The 22,404-nt window shown below is 35.8% G+C and overlaps 2 protein-coding genes across 2 annotated transcripts in view; one reads left to right on the top strand and one right to left on the bottom strand.

The window, feature by feature from the left end:
• Positions 1-7,790, top strand: part of cdon (cell adhesion associated, oncogene regulated) — a 46,493-nt gene extending 38,703 nt beyond the window's left edge. The window contains exons 17-20 of the mRNA XM_073853343.1: positions 90-388; positions 5,847-5,926; positions 6,700-6,962; positions 7,147-7,790. Coding sequence (XP_073709444.1) covers positions 90-388; positions 5,847-5,926; positions 6,700-6,962; positions 7,147-7,301 — 797 coding nt within the window. The 3' untranslated portion in view covers positions 7,302-7,790. The remainder of the gene's footprint in view (positions 1-89; positions 389-5,846; positions 5,927-6,699; positions 6,963-7,146) is intronic.
• Positions 7,791-19,566: 11,776 nt separating this feature from the next.
• Positions 19,567-21,243, bottom strand: LOC141349776 (V-set and immunoglobulin domain-containing protein 10-like 2). Its single transcript, XM_073853953.1, has 2 exons — positions 20,489-21,243; positions 19,567-20,245 (listed from the first exon to the last, which is right to left on the bottom strand). The coding sequence occupies exons 1-2, from the start codon at positions 20,544-20,546 to the stop codon at positions 19,788-19,790; spliced, it is 516 nt and encodes a 171-aa protein (XP_073710054.1). The 5' UTR covers positions 20,547-21,243; the 3' UTR covers positions 19,567-19,787.
• Between the last annotated feature and the right edge of the window lie 1,161 nt (positions 21,244-22,404).

The following is a 22,404-nucleotide window of genomic DNA, read 5'->3' as shown; positions in this document are numbered from 1 at the left end:
ACTTTAATCAGCTTTTTGTATTGATACTCATAGGCTCTATCATATCATTTTAGTAGTCAATGTATTAACACCAAAATCATTCCTCGTAGAATACGACCCTCCAAGTTACCTGTACCAGTCTGCCGAGATGAACGGCCATGTTCTGGAATATTCCACCCTGCCGGGCTCCGGTCACGTAAATGGAAGCTTACGCTCGGGATGTGGACACAACGCTCCAATGATGCCCCAGGCCTGCCATCACCTCCATCACAAACTGCCCAATGGACTGGCACTGCTGAATGGATCGGGAGGCCTCTACCCATCTGGGGGCCATCCTCACACACATGAGACCACCCTTCCTCACAACACCATGGAGTACGATCACCCGCACCCTCACCATCTTCATAACGTAAGGAAATGTTTGTACGCCTATAGTTGTAGTTTCTGCTTGCCAAGTGCTTACATTAAACAGTATGCAGACTAGATTGGAGTAATACTGAAAGTACCATTTCTAAATTTGGCAGATGCTTTTATCCAAAGCAATTTACAGTGCATTCAAGCTATCAGTGTGACTTGCACTTGGCACCGCTAATGCAATGAACTTGTCATTTTTAACATATATTTCTATATGAGGTGTATGATACAAAATGGACAATATACTAAACTGAGGGATTTATAAGACAAAATAGTTTGGGGAAAAAGGCAAACCACAGCATATTAGAGAATTTGGATTTTATCTGAACATGCAAAAAAGCTCACGAGTAAAAAGCAAACAATGACTAACATTTTTCTGTTATTAATTTTTGTTAATCCTCTTTTGTGGTAATATTTGGTAGTTATTATCTTGGGCTATGTCTTTATGAACTTAAACTTAAATTATTATAAAATCTGAGCTTCAGTTCAGTATACTCCAAACATATAAATGCAACAAGCAGTGTTGGGAAAGCTACTCTTAAACTGTAGTTAGATAAGCTACAAGCTACTTATTAGTAAAAGTAAAAGTGCTACAATACAAGTTCTTATAAAAAGTACCTAGCTATAATAAAACTTTACTGAAAAAAAGTATTGAATAATTGTTAATGGAGAATGTTTTAAGAAAAGGCTTTTAGGTTTAAAACAATGTAATGTACTTTTGGTCTAGTAATACACAAATATTTATTTCAAGCTGACAGTCTGCAAAATTGCCAATGAATAGGCATAAAAATGAAAAAAGAGCGGAAAAAAAACATTTTAAATAACTTATAAAAACATTTATTACAGCATTTTATAATAATATTTATGAATAGTTAATAATAATTATTATCAACAAATTAAATTGACGTTTAAATATCTGGATTTCTTTTACTGTTTGATTGGCAGATGTTTTGCTAAAGCAGTGGCGCAAACACAATGCTAGTGCTCTTATAGGTTCATTACAAAACTATGGCAGGACAGATTTTGGCAAACCACTAAATTAAAGGGGACATACCATGAAAATCTGACTTTTTCCTATAATTGCTGTAATGGGGTCCCCAGTGCTTTTATCAACCTAGAAAATGTGAAAAAGAGCAGCCCAGTAACTTAGTTTTGATACCCATTCTCTGCAAGCATGTGAAAAAATAGCTTATTGATATTTGGCTCCACTTGTGATGTCAGAAGGGGATAGTACCGCCCAGTGTTGTATAAAGTACTAGAAAGCAGTACTTGAGTAAAAGTACAAGTATTGTACTAGAAAAAGACTTTGGTAGAAGTGAAAGTTGTCTTTTAAAATATTACTTAAGTAAAAGTCTTTAAGTATCTGATATATACTGTACTTAAGTATCAAAAGTAATTTTCTGATATTTAATGTACTTAAGTATTTGAAGTAAAAGTAAAAAGTTTTTTTTTTTTAAAGCAAGCGGTTAGAACTTTGATTGTGAACTTTATTGTGGCTTTCTTATGGTAAAGCATATTCAGGGTTCCCATTATCTTCTTAATCTCAATCATCAAAAAAAATCTGTCTTTTCCAGCACTTTCAGGCACAATTCTCTTAAGTTCAAAGAGCAAACAGCATATTTTTAGAGCTGACATCAAATAAAAAGGCAGAAATTTCACTTTTGTATGAACTACAGGTAAAAATGAAAAATACATTATAACTTATTTCTTTCAAAACATGAGCATATTTTTGAAAAAAGTGGAGTATCCCTTTAAGTTAGCTGCTCTACTAAGAAAAAAATGCCAACTCGTCGTGTGGCAATGAAAGCACTGTGACTTTGATACAATGCAAGCGTACATTCACAATGTATAACATTAGCACAACATTATCCTATAACTACTGAGTTTTAAGTTAATTAACATAAAAGGAAATCTCAAGTTTGACAAAACGTATGATGCTTTTAAAGACGTGAATATAGTCCTTAACACTTTCTTTCTAACCTGCCACTGATTAACATGTTTTTAACAAATATTTCTCAATCTAACATTAGCCTACCGGAGGGAATATTCGGCAGTTATGCTTTAATGTTACCATAAACAGTTAAGCGTGTTTCAGTTGAGAGTTCTCTGTGAATTAAATAAATCCATGGAAAATCAGCGGTGTAACGTTAACGTTTATTAAACATGTGCGCCTGGCCATCACATTAGACAGATAATTATCTAATACGGCTTATGATAACTAAGGTTTAATCACATTGACATTGTGGCTTTACTTAATAACTATTATTTTAACGTACCTTGATGTGATTCTTCAGGTTGGACGGGGAGTTTTTAAATGACAAAATGTAAGTGATTTTCGCTAGGCATAAGAGGCACTTTATTCAGTAATCGGGAATCTTTAATTCCAATGTACAAAAACATTTCTTACAAATACGGCCACGGATGTATAACGTTAGCTTTCTCATCCTGTTCATCGTCGGGGTGGTCGATAACGGGAGGTCCTCCAGTCGTTGCACTTACAGTTGTGCTTCCATCCTCATCCTTTGGCAACACTACGCTAAAAAAGAGTGTACGTGAAATAGAGTGTGCGGAGGGTGCGTAAATCAAGCTAGAAGCACTGATTCGCCAAAACCTCCCTTATTGAGTGTGCGGAGCATGCGTAAATCAATCTAGAAGCACTGATTCGCTAAAACCTCCTTTATTGAGGTCGCACACATTTCTTCTGATTTTTTGTAGTAACGAGTAACGAATATGCTTAGTGAAAATATATCGGAGTAAAAGTATACATTTTATCTAGAAAATGTAGTGGAGTAAAAGTGAAAGTAGACATAAATTTAAATAGCGAAGTAAAGTACAGATACGTGAAATTTCTACTTAAGTACAGTAACGAAGTATTTTTACTTCGTTACATTACAACACTGGTACCGCCCCTTAATCTGCACTATCCAACCACACCACTGCCATTCAGTGCAGAGATCAGCTCATTTGCATGTTAAAGGACACACGCAAAAACGGCACATTTTTGCTCACACCTACAAAGTGGCAATTTTAACATGCTATATTTAATTATCTGTATGATATTTGAGCTAGAACTTAACATATGTACTCTGGGGACACCAAAGATTTATTTAGAATCTTTAAAAAGTCTTGTGAAATTTCCCCTTTAAGTGTTCAGTGGGAAACACACTCCGGTTAAAATAGAAATATACATTTGATATAAAAGCAATAAACCAGTATAATTCATTTAAAATGGCTATTACTCACATGTAGCCTATGCTTGAAGTTTTGGACGCAGACTGACAAATCTTTTGTTTGCACAGCTTACATACGAACGTGAAAGCTTTAATATTTGTTTTTTAAGAGACGTGAACTTGGACAAATAAGGCTATGGGCAATTAATCTCTACAATCTCTGCCGTCATGCCTCACTCCATCACGGACATAAAAATAGGATGGGCGTGTCGACTTCCCTCCAACACGTTCTTAACATAATTATCAGACGATCTCTGCAAAGATGTGTGACAGAACAATAGATGGCAGTAATGAACAATTTGAGTTTGTGATCTAGTATGAATGGAAAAAGACGCTGCTGCACTGCTCAAATTAATGAGATTTCTGCGTTTGCTGTAGCCCTTCTAACCACAACCCTGCTCAAGGCATTGCAGGCAAGGGTTTGTCACAACAGAATGTAGCGTCTGGCCGTGCTAATTGTTGGATAAAGTATAGGGCTTATTCGTAAACACCGGAAGTCGCTAGCCGCGGCCATCTTGTTGACATGACATCTGTCCTGCCCCTAGCCGCACGTAGATTTGAGTCGAGGGGAGCAGTAGCCTAATGGCTCAATCTCGTCTGTATTAAGAGAAGATGAGCTTGATTATTGTGGAACAATATCAAATAGACCCAATAGCCTTAAGTAAAGATCCGTCCTTATTGCCAGCCGTAACTTATCCGGATATTTATAACTATATCGTTCATACAGTATCCGCATTCATCATACAAGCACTGAAGCGCCGTTCACATTATAACGATAACTATAACGATAACTATATCATCTTCCACATCACCAAACAATACGTTTATGCTAATTCGCTCACGGCACTCGCGCAAATCACTTGCCTTTAATATTGCTTGTAATAAAAACTTTTGCAGATGTCCTCAACACGCTGCGTTTCGCGTAACTAACAGTGAATCTAATAGTTTGTGTAATCTCTTACCTTTTGGCATAACAGTTAGTTAATGTAATAGATTAAAAAGCATTACGTAGTCAATTTTCACAGCAACTGGAGGTAATCTAATGTTATAGACCTCAGCAATGAGCTTTACTGTCATTTTAAGTGGCCGTGCACTTGAAGTTCAAATAGATTTTAATGCTATCAATGGTTTATCCTTCATCAGGTGGGAAAATCGCTCAGAAAGTGATCCCAATGATGTCGTTCATTGTATCTGTATCGTGGTATCGTTATAGTTTTGGTGTGAGCTCCGCTATTCTGTTTAATATAAAACGATTTTCAAAACTATGTGAACGGCCCTTAATTCCCTACCTAGTATCAATGCCAGACCTATTATTATGTTCATATAGTTATTAATACTAATTTAATAACTGTCTCAATTTATGGCAGCTTATTTGAAAGAGCAGTTTCAGCCACTGCTTACAGCTAACCATATGTGATCAAATTATGGGGACAGACTTTGCTGTGAGCATATATCCCTAACGTTACCTGAGGTAAAATGATGGGGACAGACTTTGCTGTTGGGAGTCTCTCCTTCGCTGGTTCAACTCCTCTCCTTTCATGTTTTCTGAAAGTCGGTATCGCATAAAAAGTAATTCCGGGGTCTTTTTGCTGTTGTTAGAACATCCGTGTATTACACCACACACCATCGCGCGGTTTAAAAAAAATTACACCGATAATACCATGCATAATACCCACGCTGCCTCGCTTGTCAATTGACAGACTGACAGTTTTATGTCAACAATATGGCCGCCGCGAACATTGATGACGTAGATCGAATAAGCCCTATTTATTTACTGTTAAAGCTACACTGTTTTAAAAGTAACTGAACTGCTGCCAAGCTACAGAAAAATGTAAAGTTAGTAGTGTCGCTACTTGTAGTTAACCAAATATCTGAATAAAGTGCAAAGAATATCATTTTTATCCAAAGTTGGACATCACTTTTGGCCACTACTGTAGTGTAGATGTCATAATAATGTAGTAATGTATAATAGTAAATGTTACATACCATATAGTACAGTATAGTGTATATTGCAAAAACTTATAATTAAAACAAAATGTTGAATGCACCCTCATTTAAATAAAAGCATCTGCTATATGAATAAATGTATATATAGTGTAGTGCTATAGTGAGTTATCATTCAGTATAGTATAGCAGCCATATGTGTTGTAGTGATATGTGTGTAAAATACAGCAAATGTTGTTAGTGCTGTGTAAAGCTGATGTGTCATGTGTGTTTGGGCAGGGCGGAGGGATGTACACGGCTCTTCCCCAGAACGATTCGTCCGACTGCATGAGCTGTCAAAACTTCTGCAACAACAACAGGTGAGAGAAATCCAACCCTCCAGAAGTCAAGCCCAGTAGCTTTGTTAATGTTTGGTGTTTACATGCCGGCAAAATGATGTTTTGCTCAGCACGCCTCCAATCAGCAAACTCATCTGGCTCTCATTTCACCCTTGACCTGAACAAAACACACACACACACACACACACAATATCGTTCTGCACCGTGAAGCTTGTTTGTGTACTCTAGCGTGTCCGGCAGTAACAGTTTACACTGAACGCACTCTCGCTACAGTCTTAACTAACGCTGTGTTTATTTAGCTTCGGCCTGCAGGAGAGCTAAGAGACAAGCAACCGGATATCAGTTCAGAATTTACTAACTACTGTGCGCGCCTGTGTACACTTTTTATTAGTTCCTGCGTGTATGTACAGTTATCCGTACGTTTATTTGCTCTCAAAGGTATTGTTTGTTTGTGTGTTGATGGATGTGTGCCGAAATCTCTGCGTCTTATCAGCTTGCACAAACACAAAGAGACACAGGCTGTTGAGTCTGGTCAGGCATCATAGAGGCTTGCGGAAATAAATCTGCGATTTCAGATGCAATCGGAGTTTGAACATTGCAGAGATGCTCGGTCTTGTTACAGCCAGTCTCCAGCTGGGGATTTAACGGAACAGTTCACCCCCGAAATATAATTTTTCTGACGCTCATGTCACTCGATACCTGTATCATTTATTTATCATGCGTAACGCAGAAGAATTTTTTCATTTCTTTGAAGTTTTGTTGCCATGGTCTCACGTATGTGTTTCATGACCCAGGTGTTACACGAAAACCAACGGCACTTTCTCGGGCGGCACTCTCCCTGTAATGCACCGCGTGGCGGCGCGCCAACCCGACGGACTCGAACTGTTGCCGCTCAACCCCGCTCTGTCTCGCTGCCAGGGACGTGACAGCCCACAGCTCAAAGGCACCCATGAGAGAGATTCAGTCCAAGAGGTGGAAGAGGTCAAAGCTCCGCCCCCTTCCCAGAAGTCCCCTTGTCAGCCTGTGGAAACAAAGTCCAGCGTAGAGCAGCAGAGAGGTAAGAGAGGTTCAGCATAAAGAGCCTTCTGATTCACACTCTGAATGAAGAGACTCAGCTCAGGAAATGACTGCATTGGCCCACTATAAATTACCCATCATGCAATATTATTTTAGCCGACTGGACTGCTGAATGTTACTTCTGGTGCATTAATTCGTACTATCTGTTTGTGTGTGTGTAACAGGAGGTCAGCACGTGCAGATGGAAGACTCAGAGGGTCCCGTGGTGTGTTGGCAACAGCTGGGATTGTCCGACCTGGACTGTAAAGATAAAACAGTCTGGATCTCTACTGGAAACCTGACTGGAGATTTCATTCAACCTACAGCGCAGGAGATCTGAATACACGTCGTATGATCATACATTTGTGGTAGAGATCGAGAGATTGTGGGAACGGACGATAAGGAATGTCCAGTGACGGGACGGTCAGAGACATTGTGTGGGCTAAACCGAACACTTACCTGACTGCGCACCAAAAACTGATGAGGGAAAAACGTATGGAAATAAACAGAGACTTTATAAAAGCATGGATTGTGGTTGAAATGGACTCAAAGGCAGAAACGTCCCCGTTTGAGGGTTGACTTTCAAAAGCAAAAAACTCTTTAGATGACTTATTTATTTTTTTGTAGTAGTAAAATATTATTTCATATGAATGTATCTGTTGTAAGAAAAAAGTTTGTCTTTTATATTATTTATGCCGTTTTTTGATGAGATACTTTTTATTTTTTTGTCGCTTATTTGACTATATTTTTTGTTTATGTTCCACACAGTGTGGAGTTTAGCCATTGTATGTGTAAAATTTTGTAATAATATAAAGAGAAGATAAAAGTATTACGCCTATTCTTTTTTCCCCTATGATACAGTATACTATAATACATGAATAATTGCTCTTTAAAGCTGATTTGAAATCAGTAATAGTCCTCTCCAGTGGCATCACTAACCACTGTTCCCCAAATTTCTGCCCAGTCCCCCTTAAAAACGTATTTAGTACACAAAAGTAAATGAACAATCTTTTTAATACAGTGGAATAATGCAATAAGGTTAGTATAAAATCCAATCATATTATTCAAAACAATTTATACATATTTTTATAATCACATCCCTTATTGGGGGCTGAGCCCCCTAATACTTAAAACCTAAAAATCGCCCTCCCACTTTAGACTCACATCTAAGAGCGATACATAACTGACTATTAACTACATAACCAGCCCACAAACGTGCATGTGCACCACAATCATGGTTTACAAGTATTTTTGATAACACCTTACAATAAGGTTCTATTTGTTGACATTAGTTATTAGCTAATATGAACTAACAACGATCAATATATAGTTTCAGCATTTATTAATCCTTGTTAATTTTAGTTAATGACAATACAGTTGTTCATGCTAGTTCATTGTGCATTAATTAATGTTAACAGTTACAACTTTTGATTAGTAAATGCTGAAATTAACATGAATAAATGCTTTAAAAGTAGGGCTGTCGAACGATAAATTGTGATTATTCACATATGAAATAAAATTTTGTTTGCATAAGTGTGTGTGTAATTATTATGTATATATTTAAGAAACATTAAAGGAACATTCCACTTTTTTTGAAAATATGCTCATTTTCCAGCTCCTCCAGAGTTAAACATTTGATTTCTTCCGTTTCGGAATCCATTCAGCCGATCCTCGGGTCCGGCGCCAGCACTCCCAGCACAGCTCAGCACAATCCACCGAATCTGATTAGACCACCAGCATCACGCCAAAAATAACCAAAGAGTTTCGATATTTTTCCTAATTAAAACTTGGCTCTTCTGTAGTTACATTGTGTAGTAGGACCGACGGAAAATTAAAAGTTACGATTTTTTAGGCGGATATGGCTAGGAACTATGGCTGTTTCTCAATTTCAAGAATGCAAAGAACAGACTGGCATTCTCGTGGAGATTGGTCTTGCCAGGCAACCTTGGAAGAACAAACTCAGAAGGTCGCGAGAACACAGAACGCACTTGTGGGAATCGAGATGTGTGCGATCTTCCTGTTGGTCACCTGACCTCCCCAGATTTTAGCACGCAAGTCTGCACTCAATGCATCCTCGATATCAAGAACACATTCGGGTATTTTAATGCGTCTTCGGTACTTGCGTTCTTGAGAATTGGAATTGAACTTCGACGGTTAATGATGACGTAAAGCGAGAACACAAGGACGCGTGATCGCTGAAGATTAGAACGCATATTTAGAAACTTAACATGGCTGCAGCAGATATTACGCACTGCCGAAAATAGTCCTCTTGGTTACTTTCCATATAATTTTATATATATATATATATATATATATATATATATATATATATATATATATATATATATATATATATATATATATATATATATATGAAGAGTTTTGTTGCAAAACGAGATAAATCCATTTTTTAACATTTTTGTCAAAACATGTTTATTATTATGTTATCATGTTATTATTTTGTTTTATGGTGCTACTTAGCTGTATTTTTTAAGTTATGAAGGTTTTGTCACGTCCCCGGAACAAGTAGGAGGATGCAAACGCAAAGTTTGAAATATATAACATTTATTAAATAAACAGGAAACAAAACAGGGCACGATAAATAAGTAAACAGGCAGGAACAGCGACCAAGACATACACTGTGGTAAGGACACAAAATGAGGCAGCGATCCAGCAACTGAACATACAGGTGACCGGGATATATATACACAAAGACTAATTGGTAACAGGTGTGATGATTGGTAATCAGTGAAAAGTCCAGATGACAACAATCAGAACAGAGACAACAGAAACACGGTTGAAACCGTGACAGGTTTAAATCAAAACAAACCAACTGCAGTTGAATTAAAATTAATTGAAATGCACAACCAAAAAACAAGATTTCTGAACAATTAAAAAAACAGTGGTTATCTCACGAAACTCTTCATATATATATATACAGTATATATATATATATATATATAAACTCTTAAATTTTACACGTGTGTGTGTGTATTTATATATTACTTACACTGTAAATAAACACACATAAATCATGCAAACATAAACTTTTATTTTGTATGCGATTAATTGCGATTAATCATTTGACAGCCCTATTTAGAAGTATTGTTCATTGGGTAACACGATATTTTATGCCGTCTTTGTTACACATTTTACATGTAATTATTATAGTAATAACTGTAAACTATGCATAATTACAGTACATGTAACAAACCGCCTAGAGTAAGTGCATATTGTTAATCATTATTACTCGATACTTAAATGTAATTACACTGTAACAAAGACTATCCCAAAGTAACTTAATTTATCATTGTCATGTCATCATAAACTGGCTTTGCAATGAGTTATTTCGAATTTTTAACAAATATATAACACATTCGCACACATGATATTTGTAAATGAAGTCATTTCACTTCACATGAAAAGAAAAAATTTGCTGGAGTAGTTTTGAAAGACGAATGAATGCATGTAATGATTCCTGAATATGGCAAGCCGTTTTAACTTTTATTCATTGTGTTCTTGATATCAACAATTCAATTTTCACTAGTTAAAATTGTAATTCTTGATATCAGATATTACATTTCTACTAGTATCAATGGCAATTCTTGATATCAACAATTACATTCCCACTAGTAACAATGTTAATTCTTGATATCAGCAATTTAATTTTTGATATCAACAATTCAATTCTTGATATCAACAATTCAATTCTTGATATCAACAATTAAGTTATTGATATCTGTAATTATCAATTTTAACTAGTAACAACTGAATTGTTGATATCAAGAACTCGATTGTTGATATCAATAATTTAAATCTTGATATCAATAATTGAATTGTTGATATCAATAATTGAATTGTTGATATCAATAATTAAATTGCTGATATCAAGAATTAACATTGTTACTAGTGGAAATGTAATTGTTGATACCAAGAATTGCCATCGTTACTAGTAGAAACGTAATATCTGATGTCAAGAATTAAAATTTTAACTAGTGAAAATTGAATTGTTGATATCAAGAACTAAACGAATAAAAGTTAAAACGGCTTGCCATATCCTGAATGTTGTCTTAATGCATTGTGAGCATCAGCTGCAGACATTAGCTGCACTTCCATTACCATTTAAATTGCACTAATTAAAATTGTGAATTGAAAGTACGGCCAATGGCAATTTCGCAAGAACTCCCATACATGGCAAAAAAAATTATTTCCCAAAACTGCAATGGAAACAGTTTATTTACATTTTCATGTCACCTGATGCAAGTCAGTCACGTAATAATTTTTTGAAAATGAGGCGGTGTACTAAAACCTCCCAGAAACACCACAATATGTCTGCTCCCAAGTATGAGGATTTTCTTGGCAATAATGTTTGAATAACATCTCTTTCAATTTCAAATATTGTACTATTACCCCAAAAGAAACAACTATACGTTGCCGCTCCTAAGTTTAAGGGGCTTTCCTTGGCATTGATGTTTGGATAATACTCTTACATCTCCTACGATTAAAAAATGATGTCTAGTGCGGTGGATGTGATATGAGTAAACCTACTTATTAGTCGACGTGATGTTTGGAATGACTTATCGCGAGAGGAAAAACTATGCTACAGTCGCATATAATCGGTTAATGGAAACGTTGTCATTTCGTAATAGTCTTAATTCGACATTTAAAAAAATAACGGTAAAGTTTTGCACAAATTTGTAATGGAAACGCAGCTTTTATGCAATCTGGTTTTGTTTTGCGTCATGTTCCTACCGTAGGATCACCTCTGCTTTGTTTGAAATGAGGTATTTGTTTCCGGAATCACCCTCCTGTCAGCGGAGAACCGGCATCAGGAGGCCTTTGAAGTTGAACGCTGCGCAGTGACCCAAAACTGGCTGAGGGTCCCACATCAACCTTTTTATCTCTCAGCCACACCTCCTCGCATCTCTCCACTTCTCTTTGTTAACCATAAACAAACACGAGAGTGCATAGATGGCCTTTGACCCTCGTGCTCTGTGTTGAAGGGAGCCGGTTGTGTTGACATCACACCGAGTGTTTATGTTTGGTTGCTTAGTGGAGCTCATTACTGTGGTCTCTTTATTTCAGCTTCAGATGTAGTTTGTACTCGGGTTGACTGTCTATTCAAGCAGTTGGCCACGGGGCGAATAGTGCATCGTCATGTTTGCGGTCTGTTTGCGGTTGGCGCTGTTTTGTGGTGGATGGGTGAATGGATGCACAGAGAACCTAGCAGTAAACACGTTTGTGGATGAATGATGAAGAAATTCTGGTTTATTTATTTATAAATCAAACTCAGATGGCATGTTTAACAAAAGTTTGCACAGTAATATTTATTTATTATGGCTACTCAAACAATCTCCCACAAGTGAAAGTGACAAAAGCTGTTTTCTTATTGAATTGCTGCTTATTTGCAATCGTTCTTTTGTATGAAGTCATCTACACAGTTTGTCTAACACATAGACATTACACAAAGTTAATGGTTCTTTAAAAAGGAGATAAATGTGTAAATCCAAAAATGAGGAGTCTTCCAACCCTAAAAGTAAAGCTCGTCTTGGTCTATCCAAAATTGTATCTCTGTGGAAAGTTGCCATGGCTAGATAGCTTAACCAACCCTAATTAATATGCATGAGCTAGGCCCACCCTCATCACAGTTTCACAATCAGCCTGTCTCAACCACTTTTTAAAATGTAGTGCTGTTCATGGCCTAGATGTTAAATCTCTGTATATTTTGGCCTGAGCTCTTAAATCAGCTGGAGTGCGTGGAGGCTAACAGAGCTGGGAGGTTAGCAATGAGTTTATAGACCAGCATGGGATTATCTGGACATTATAATGCTGACACTGACACACTCGGGCCTGCTGGCTCTTCTTTGAAACCCTGATGTTGACTTGCATCTGTCATTCTTGTTTGGAGAGAGGATGGAGTTGCCGGAAGGACCTTCTGCTGCCAGATTGTGGCAAACCGTTTAGCTTCAAATCTAGGACGCTTCAAGGTGGTTTCTTGAATTTTGGCTGGGCTTACGCTGTCTGAAATTTCCTTTCTGCTCCTCTGGGCTTCAACTGCAGAATCAGAGCCAGGATCCAAACAACAGACCCAGAGACCAAAAGCATAGCAGGTTACCCAGAAACATCACATCCTTCTGGACTTTTAATTTGATTTTAAATGGTAAAGATTACCTTAAGTGGGGTCACCACAATGTTAGTGCCTAAGAATGAGTCAGGATTTTTTGTCTGATTTGACAACCGACTAGTCGGTTTATGAAGTCAGATGGTTTGTTATTAATAAAGAACAAATTTCGCAAATATTTATTTATTTGCTTTTTGTAGTTATTTACATTATTGACAACATAGTTTTATTGTTGTTAGACAGTTTGGATGGTTAAATCCAGCCTGATCTCATGAGAATTCATACATATTTTACAAGTTGGCTAATTCATGAAGTTAATCATGTAAAAATGTTCCATTATCATAAAAACAATAACAAAAGCCCACTCCAACCCCAACATCGGAGGGGTCAAGGCAAATCATACAAAAAACTGTATGAATGTGGTCGTACAAATCAGTGGCAGCCGGTGACTACTTTATTCGAGGGTGCTCGATGCAAAGTTCATCACAACATGTATGTAGCCCGTCACGTGTGTAGTTCGTAAATACAAAATATGTGTTCTGCGCGTCAAGTGATTCTGGGCCTCATTTATAAAACGCTTTATAGAAACCATCCTACATTTGATCTTACGATCATTTATCAAAAATGGGTAGGTGTGATTCATAAACTGAACGTACGCGCAGAAAACACGTGTACCCCTTTCTTTCAGATGTGAAATTTATGAATCGCTAATGAACTTGAACTTGTTGCTGAGCAATTTCAGACCTCCGCCTTTAAATGATGCCTAATCAATGTCATAGACCGCTTGTCAATGTTTAAACACAATTTCGACCAGCAAGAATGGCTTATATTTACAAAAACCTGCAGCAGTCTGACAAGCAAAAGTGCGTACGTCTGCTCAGACCTTGACGTAGCGCTAAGCACTTTTTTTCACGTCAAAGATTTATAAATATGGACTTTGCCGTGGATTTTTACGTATGTGCACTTTACGATCAAATCTGTGCTTACGCACGCTTTATAAATGAGGCCCTCTATGTGCATCACGTGTCTTGTCAAAATAAGTGAATGCTGCAGACGCATATAAAGGGTTTATGATAAGGGTTTACTGTTAAGGGAGTGTCTTGCGTGTATTTTGTGAACGCGAGCGTCTCTTGTATCATAAATGGTTTTGACGCATGTGCAGCAGGCACTTATTTTGACAAAACACGTGATTCACATGGTTCACATGACACAACAAACACATATTTTGAAAACGCGAGCAACACACGACACTCCGAACACTTATTTTGAATTAACACCCCTTGAAAGAGCAGTCACGAGCCGCCACTGGTACAAATGAATACGAATTAGCCAGCTCGTAAAATACTTACGAATTGCCATGAGATAGCGTTGGTTAAATCCGTGGTTTAAAATGTTGGCTGATTTAACATCTAACAAATGCATTGTCGTTTATGGGGTCAGATAGTTTATTAAGAATAAGTCTTACAAATGTTTTATTTGTTTTGCTTTGTGTAGTTATTTATTGTGTTGACAACATACTTTTTTTAGTCGTTAGAAAGTCTGCATCAAAAAATTGATTGATTTGACATCTAACAATCGACTAGATGTTTTATAAGGTCAGATAGTTTATCTGAGGCTATTTTGGGGATTTTCGCCTGGATTTGGCCTACCCAATTTCAAAAGCTTCTCATTCCCACAAGCAGAGGTGCACATACAAAAGTTTGGTATCATTTTACAGGAAACCCTTTGAAATTACATAAAACGCTGTTAAAAGTGCTCAACATGGTTGTATGTGTTGTCAGTCCTGTAATAAACACAAAAATAAATAGGCGCTTTTTGATGTTTTTTTTCTAAAGCCTGTATTTAAAAGTGTATAACTCTGGCCCTGAGTGGTAACGAAACCTGCAGACAGTTTTGTTTGATTCCAGCAATTGCCAGCTTACAGAGGAAAAAGGAATCTTTTCTCTATCATAATAAATGCAAAAGTTATTTTACTCCAACTGATGGGAGGAATAATACGCTTTTGGTATACAATTTCTGCCAAAAAACATTTGAAGTGCTCCCATAACCACAGACAGTGGAATAAATGCAATATCTTTATACCATTTTGCAGAAAACCATTTGAAGTTACATAAAAAGCTGCTGTTTGTGACAAATATTGTTATTTATGTGGTTTTTCATATGATAAAACACCAAATTTTATTTTTTTATGTTGTAAATACTGCCTTTGAAAGTGAATAACTCTGGTTTTGGGTGCTCTAGCAGACTGCAGACAGTTCTGGTTGTTACCAGCAGCAGACAGTAAACACCCAAAAAAAGAATGAACTCTTTAGCATGTCGCATTCAAAAGTTATTCTCATTTTACTGAAGTGTCCGAAAATACATTTTTCATATAAATATTAATTTTTTGTTTTGCACATATAATAAATAGCAAGGGATTATTCATGCACACAACCAAAGAAAATGCTGTGAATGGACTCATTTTTTAGAGTAGGACCTAAAATAAAAGATGGTGTATCATTTGTGGCTATATGTGCTATCTGAGGCTGTCCACACTCAAGTTTCCCATATGTTTACAAAAGACGATTTTTTACCTCATTATTCATTCGACGATTGTTGGATATGTGATAATAATAGGACAAAAATAATGCAGCAGCCTTATTCCTGAGAGTGAGAGCTTTCATTTGATATAAGACTTGCCCATGTTTGTCATACTTGAAAAATATGAAATATGTAAATATTAAATTATATTAAAAAATATGGGGGGGTGATAGTGTAAATTAAGTGTAACTAACTTTCTTACAGTAAAACATATCTCAAAGTGATGCATATCTGCAGAAAGTAGAGTCTAAGCTTTCGAACAGTATCTCATATGTGGTACTGGGTCCATGACAGACCATTCAAAATTAAAGGAATATTTTATATTAAGTCAAAATAAGATAATTCTGGACCCGGTACAGGGTCCACAGAGTCAAACAAGCTGTCTAAAAACTAAAATAGCATGTTGTCAATACTATAAATAACAAGAAAGCAAAACAAAACAAATATTTGTAGAATGGAGAAATTAGAAAAACATTGACTGATCTGACAACTAACAATCAACTAGATGCTTTATGAAGTGAGATTAAATATTGGTTTCGCTGTCTGAAGTTATTTTTATTGACAACATACTTTTATAGTTGCTAAACTGTTTGATTGGTTAAATCCTTAGGGAGAAATTCGAACAATTTTGACTGATTTGACATCTAACAACGCCATTGTTAGGCTATGAGATCATAACTTATTATTAATAAAAAATTAATCAAATTTGTACACATTTGTTTTGTTTGACATCTGTAGTTATTTAAAGTGTTGACTACATACTGAGCATACTTTTGCTTTAGTCGTTAAACAGTTTGCATTTGCATTGCAAGGAGAAATTTGGGAGAAAATGTGTTGCCTGTTGTGTTGCATCTTGGGCTGCTTTTCTTGGGTAGCATCAAGTTCAAAGTAAAGACCTGAGATGAGATGTTGACAAAAGTTTCTGGTCATTTGATGAGATAAAGATAAGATTGATAACCTTATGATAAAGATTTGCCCTGTCTGAAGGCACTCCTGCCCTATTAAGCCACTCAGCCCCCTTATTAAGGGCACCATTGGAACAAATGTCCTCATTGTCCACCCCAAAATCTCAGAGTGGACCTGTTAGCGCCCTCCTCCACCCACCATTATTCAGCTGTCTCTTTGGCACACCCTGACTGAATAAAACACTCATGAATTAAGGCCGTTTCTTTCTCTTCTTCTCTTGTTCTGAGAGCGGCCTGATTTGACTCGGTTTCCAAAAACGTTTATTCGTGTGAGGTTACAAACCGCACAAAGACCAAAGGAGATGGCCCTTCCTCAGACTTTTATTATTTTAGGCAAATTTTAGCCCCATAATCAGTGTTGTACAAATAAACTACCGCTTTTTTTCAATGTGATCTCCATGGCCGACAGGAAATGTATGCACAATCTACCAGATCAGCTGATGACTTGATATATTTTTCTAGCTTAGTTGTTATTCCATATGGGTCTTGAATTATGTACGGCTATCGCTATATTTCTGCAGCGTGGAAGGGCTAGAGCTCTCGTAGGAGTCTTCCTATCTGTTCTGAGGTCATGCGTTTTTCTCATGTGTCTGTACTGCTGTTCAAGGAGACCGGTGACAAGTCACTTATACATGTGGTCAGAGTCAGTTTTTGTGTGACACACAGATGTTATTTCACATCCAAAAGACGACATTTCTTCACATATATCGCAGACCCAGATTGTTGTTAGTAATATTTGTGTGCTAATTGTAGCTCCTCAGATTTACATTTTCATTACATTCATGCATTTGGCAGATGTTTTTATCCAAAGTGACTTATAGTGCACATTTTTAATTACAGTATGCATGTTTACTGTGAATTGACTTTGGAACCAGAAATAATGTATACTTTGTGGACCTCTTGAATAGGCCACAATTGCTGTAAATTCTAACATAATGGCCAAGCTTGATTGCCAATTATAATAATAACCAAGTGTAAGCAATATTTTTAAGGATTTGTCTGTACTTCTGTTTTATTTATATTTTGCAGGATCTATTGCTGCATTGAGGCCAGACACAGTTTGTTCTGTTTATTTCACATCTGTTTATTTCCCTGTTTATTTTAAGGGAAAACCTTGCTCTAGCGTAAAGCGGGTGGTGTACAAAAAATGTTAAGCTCCATAGATCCATTATTCAGCGGCCAGTATGACTGTTACTAGTACTATGAAAGGAAAACATGGAAACTTGGCAACGTTGAGCCAGTTGGACGTGGGACTAAGTCATCAAAATTAGATTAGTTGAAGAAAAAATGTTTTTGGTTTACAAAATGTCAAAGTAATTACAGTATATGAATCATTTACATTTCCCAAAGGAAATACCAGGAGCAAAAGAACAGTGATTCAGTTGTATGGATGCTTAGGCTGTAGCATTTTTGCTCTGTGTACAGTAAATCAATTCTGTATCAGAGCCACTTTCACTCAATTCAATTCAGTTCAGTTCATTTGTATTCCATTTTATACAGTTCAATTGTATTCAGTTCAATTCAGTTAAACTAAATTCAGTTTAAATTAAGTTCGGTTCAATTAAATTCAGTTCAGTGCAATTCGATTGTATTCAGTTCAATTCAGTTCAGTGCAATTCGATTGTATTCAGTTCAATTCAATTTAGTGCAATTGTATTCTGTTCAATTTAGTTCAATTCAATTCAGTGCAATACGATTGTTTTCAGTTCAATTTAGTTAAACTCAATTCAGTTTAAATTAAATTCAGTTTAATTCGATTCAATTCAGTGCAAATGTATTTAGTTCAATTCAGTTCAGTGCAATTCGATAGTATTCAGTTTAATTCAATTCAATTCAGTGCAATTGTATTCTGTTCAATTTAGTTTGATTCAATTCAGTGCAATTGTATTCTGTTCAATTCAGTTCAGTGCAATTCGATTGTATTCAGTTCAATTCAATTCAGTGCAATTGTATTCTGTTCAATTTAGTTCAATTCAATTCAGTGCAATACGATTGTATTCAGTTCAATTTAGTTAAACTCAATTAAGTTTAAATTCAATTCAATTCAGTGCAATTGTATTCAGTTCAATTCAGTTAAATTCAATTCAATTCAGTGCAATTGCATTCAGTTCAATTAAATTCAGTTCAGTGCAATTTGATTGTATTCAGTTCAATTCAATTCAGTGCAATTGTATTCAGTTCAATTTAGTTAAACTCAATTAAGTTTAAATTCAATTAAATTAAATTCAATTCAATTCAGTGCAATTGTATTCAGTTCAGTTCAGTTCAACTCAACTCAACTCAATTCAATTCAATTCAGTGCAATTGTATTCAGTTCAATTCAATTCAGTTCAGTGCAATTCGATTGTATTCAGTTCAATTCAATTCAGTGCAACTGTATTCAGTTCAATTCAGTTCAGTGCAATTCGATTGTATTTGTTTCAATTCAATTTAGTGCAATTGTATTCTGTGCAATTTAGTTCAATTCAATTCAGTGCAATACGATTATTTTCTATTCAATTTAGTTCAATTCAATTAAGTGCAATTGTATTCAGTTCAATTCAATTCACTTCAGTGCAATTCGATTGTATTCAGTTCAATTAAATTCAATTAAATTCAATTCAGTGCAATTGTATTCAGTTCAATTCAGTTGAGAGCAATTCATCTAAATTTAATTTAATTAAATTAAGCTGACAAAAAACTAAAAGTACTATAGAAATGTAATTAAACAGAATTAAATTGAATTTAACTGAACTGAACATTTAAATTAAATTAAATTAAATTAAATTAAATTAAATTAAATTAAATTAAATTAAATTAAATTAAATTAAATTAAATTAAATTAAATTAAATTAAATTAAATTAAATTAAACTAAATTAAATTAAATTAAATTAATTAAATTTCTACAGAACTTTTTGTTTTGTGTCAGCTGCGTCACAAATCCATGACACCACACTTTTTTTATTCTGGTAAAATAGGAGTCAATAGAAGATTTTCAAACTTTAATCTCAAATTTCTAATCTAAAATTTTCAAAATCCAAAACTACAAACAAAACATAAAAAATGTGCCTAGTAAGTTACAGTTAGTTACAAATTGAATTAACAAGCTGTAATTTCGACTAAAATCACATGATCTTCCAACTGATCACAACATACTGACCACCCATTACAGATCATTGTCTAAATGTGATCATCCACATTCTGATGTTCCTGCTTAGTAGCTGTCCCATAAGTGGTGTCAAGTTGAGACCCTGACTCCCTGCCTTCCTCCTCATCATCCTGCAGATTCAGCTGGTTGTAGTAAAACGTAACTCTAGGGGTATCATCCATGTTGTGTAGGGCCTGGCAGGTGTAGACCCCTTCAGCCTCACCCAAGACCCCCTCAATGACCAGGGTGGATGTGTTGGAGAGCAGGGAAATCTCTCCCAGGGTGCTGGCCAATGGAAGGAGTTTGGAGCCTTGCCCGTAATTGTAGGCCAGAGGCTCATTTTTCTCTGTGCCCGGTCTGGAGAAGACCCAGATGAAGAATGTCGGCATGTCAGATCCACAGTGAAAATACACAGTGCTGTTTACTTTTGCATCCACCTCTTGCCTGATATACTCGATTTCATCTGGGTCAGGGTCAGGGATATCTAGACCTGAGCATACGCATAAAAGACATCGTTATGCCACCGTGAATATAAAATACTAATAACATATTAACATGAACAACAGTGACTCTTGTATTCATAATTAAAAGACATAAACAGAACGTCCTGTCCAACACATGACCTAAACAAGACTTTTAACTTAAACTCTCCATACTCTTGCTATAAGTTTTTGATGCACTTTTGTCCAAGACCCTTAAACAAAACCTGTCCTCCATCATCACTGCTTCTTACCTTGTACGAAAACCAAGAGGAAGCAAAAGAGCGGGGGGGAGAACCGTGTAATCCCCATGGTCCCACAAAGTTTCGGAAATGCTGAAAGCAGACCTTCAGACAACGGGCATGTGGACAGTTTCACTCCTGTCCCAGCTAAACCCAAACCATTCGACAGAGAGACTACAGGGACAGGCAAACTGGCGGAGAACTTTATCTCAGTTACTTTAAATAATTTAGTATTGACTTACATTACACTGCTGTGCCTCATTTGGTTTCTCATATTCTCTGCGAGAGCTATAGTGTGTCTGGATAATGGCACTGCGTAATGAGCAGACTAAGTGGGCAGGACTTTCTGAAATTTAGAAGTAGGTTTTATAAAGTGCGAACATCCCTACACATTTATTATCAAGCATTCCTTATACTGTAGTGTTGCCATCATTCGAACCATGGCTTAGTGGTGAGACAAATTAACTGTGGTGCACATGTGAGAGACCCAAGTTCAAGTCTGGTTCACGATACCAGTCCTGTACTCCAACCACTCCCTTGTTTAAGACATAGTATTGAAATGTTACAACAACATTATTGTGTCAACCATTTAGAGTTTAGGGATAAGGAAAGGGTAAGGTCTGAAATACTGCAAGGGTCACATTGTTTGTTTATGGACTAATCTTATAGTATTCATTTATTTTTGTTGATGTTACATGAACCTGGACTGTTCTATATTTTGATTTAATACACACACTAAATAATTAGCTAAAGTACTACAAATAAAGCTATTTTATACATTATATAATCACAGATTTAAAGCAATATAAAACGAATAGGGCCCAGGTTATGTTTGCCTGACTGAAATATTGTTCCAGGTCCAAAAGATCTAGGAAAATGTCCCCAAAAAAAGATAATCCTCTCTTAATGATTTAGTGTCCTTTCTTTTGCTGACAAAATATGACAGTAAATGGGTGATTCTCACGAAACCATTGAAACACCACGGCACTAATGATTTTAGCTTTAAAATGTGTAATATAGTAACATTAAAAAGCATCAGAATTAACACAATACTGTGTTCTACCTTGAAAAATGTGTGATTTTAACATAAGAATTTATAATTGTAAATTTTATCTAATTTTCTGCTGAAATTCTCATTACCGCAATGTGTCCGGCTGTGTTTGAACATGCATTATGTTGTAATTTAATCAAATTAACACAAAAATATTAAGAAAAAAAATAAATGGATGTTTTGCTAGACTACTTTAGATGACAGAAAAAATATTTACTGAATATTCATGTATAATAATAATGAAGAAAAATTAGGAAAATGATGTGTCCATGCCTGATGTTCTCATCCTCCGCAACACTTTTTGAGAACAGTTTAAGCACACATACATAATTTGAATAAAGTTTGATTTTGAGTGACCAAGCACATGGACCAGTTACTTCAAGATGGCTACCAGGTAAGATCATTTTTTTACAGTTAATTTGAAATATTGTCTTGTCAGAATGCTTACACGACATTTTGATTATCATTACCGCAACAGATGCTTATTAAATGTTAATTTAATTAATAGAAGCATAATTCTTTGATTTTAAATGCATGTGCAGAATCTCCAAATTATGTTCTTTCCGGTTTGTCATGTCATTTTGAAAATATGTCAGTGTTGATGTTTTCTGACTGTTGTGGTAATGAGATTTTTTAGGACTAATTTTTTAAATGATGTTACAAAAAGTGTTAAATGATAAGTAAAAGTTTTTAAATTAATGTTCCCATTTACTCCAGACTTTGTTTTTCAATGTCTGGTGGGAAAACAAGTAAATTTAAGCAATTTTTACATTTTCATGCTTGACATTTTTAAAACCAAGTTTTCGTGAGAATCACCCAAATATATCCTGTACTTCCTCCAATGTATAGTAGCTTATCTATTGCCTACCAAAAGTCC

This window comes from Misgurnus anguillicaudatus, chromosome 15 (assembly GCF_027580225.2).
Source record: "Misgurnus anguillicaudatus chromosome 15, ASM2758022v2, whole genome shotgun sequence".
NCBI lineage: Eukaryota > Metazoa > Chordata > Actinopteri > Cypriniformes > Cobitidae > Misgurnus > Misgurnus anguillicaudatus.
This window is presented reverse-complemented; position numbering and strand designations above follow the sequence as displayed.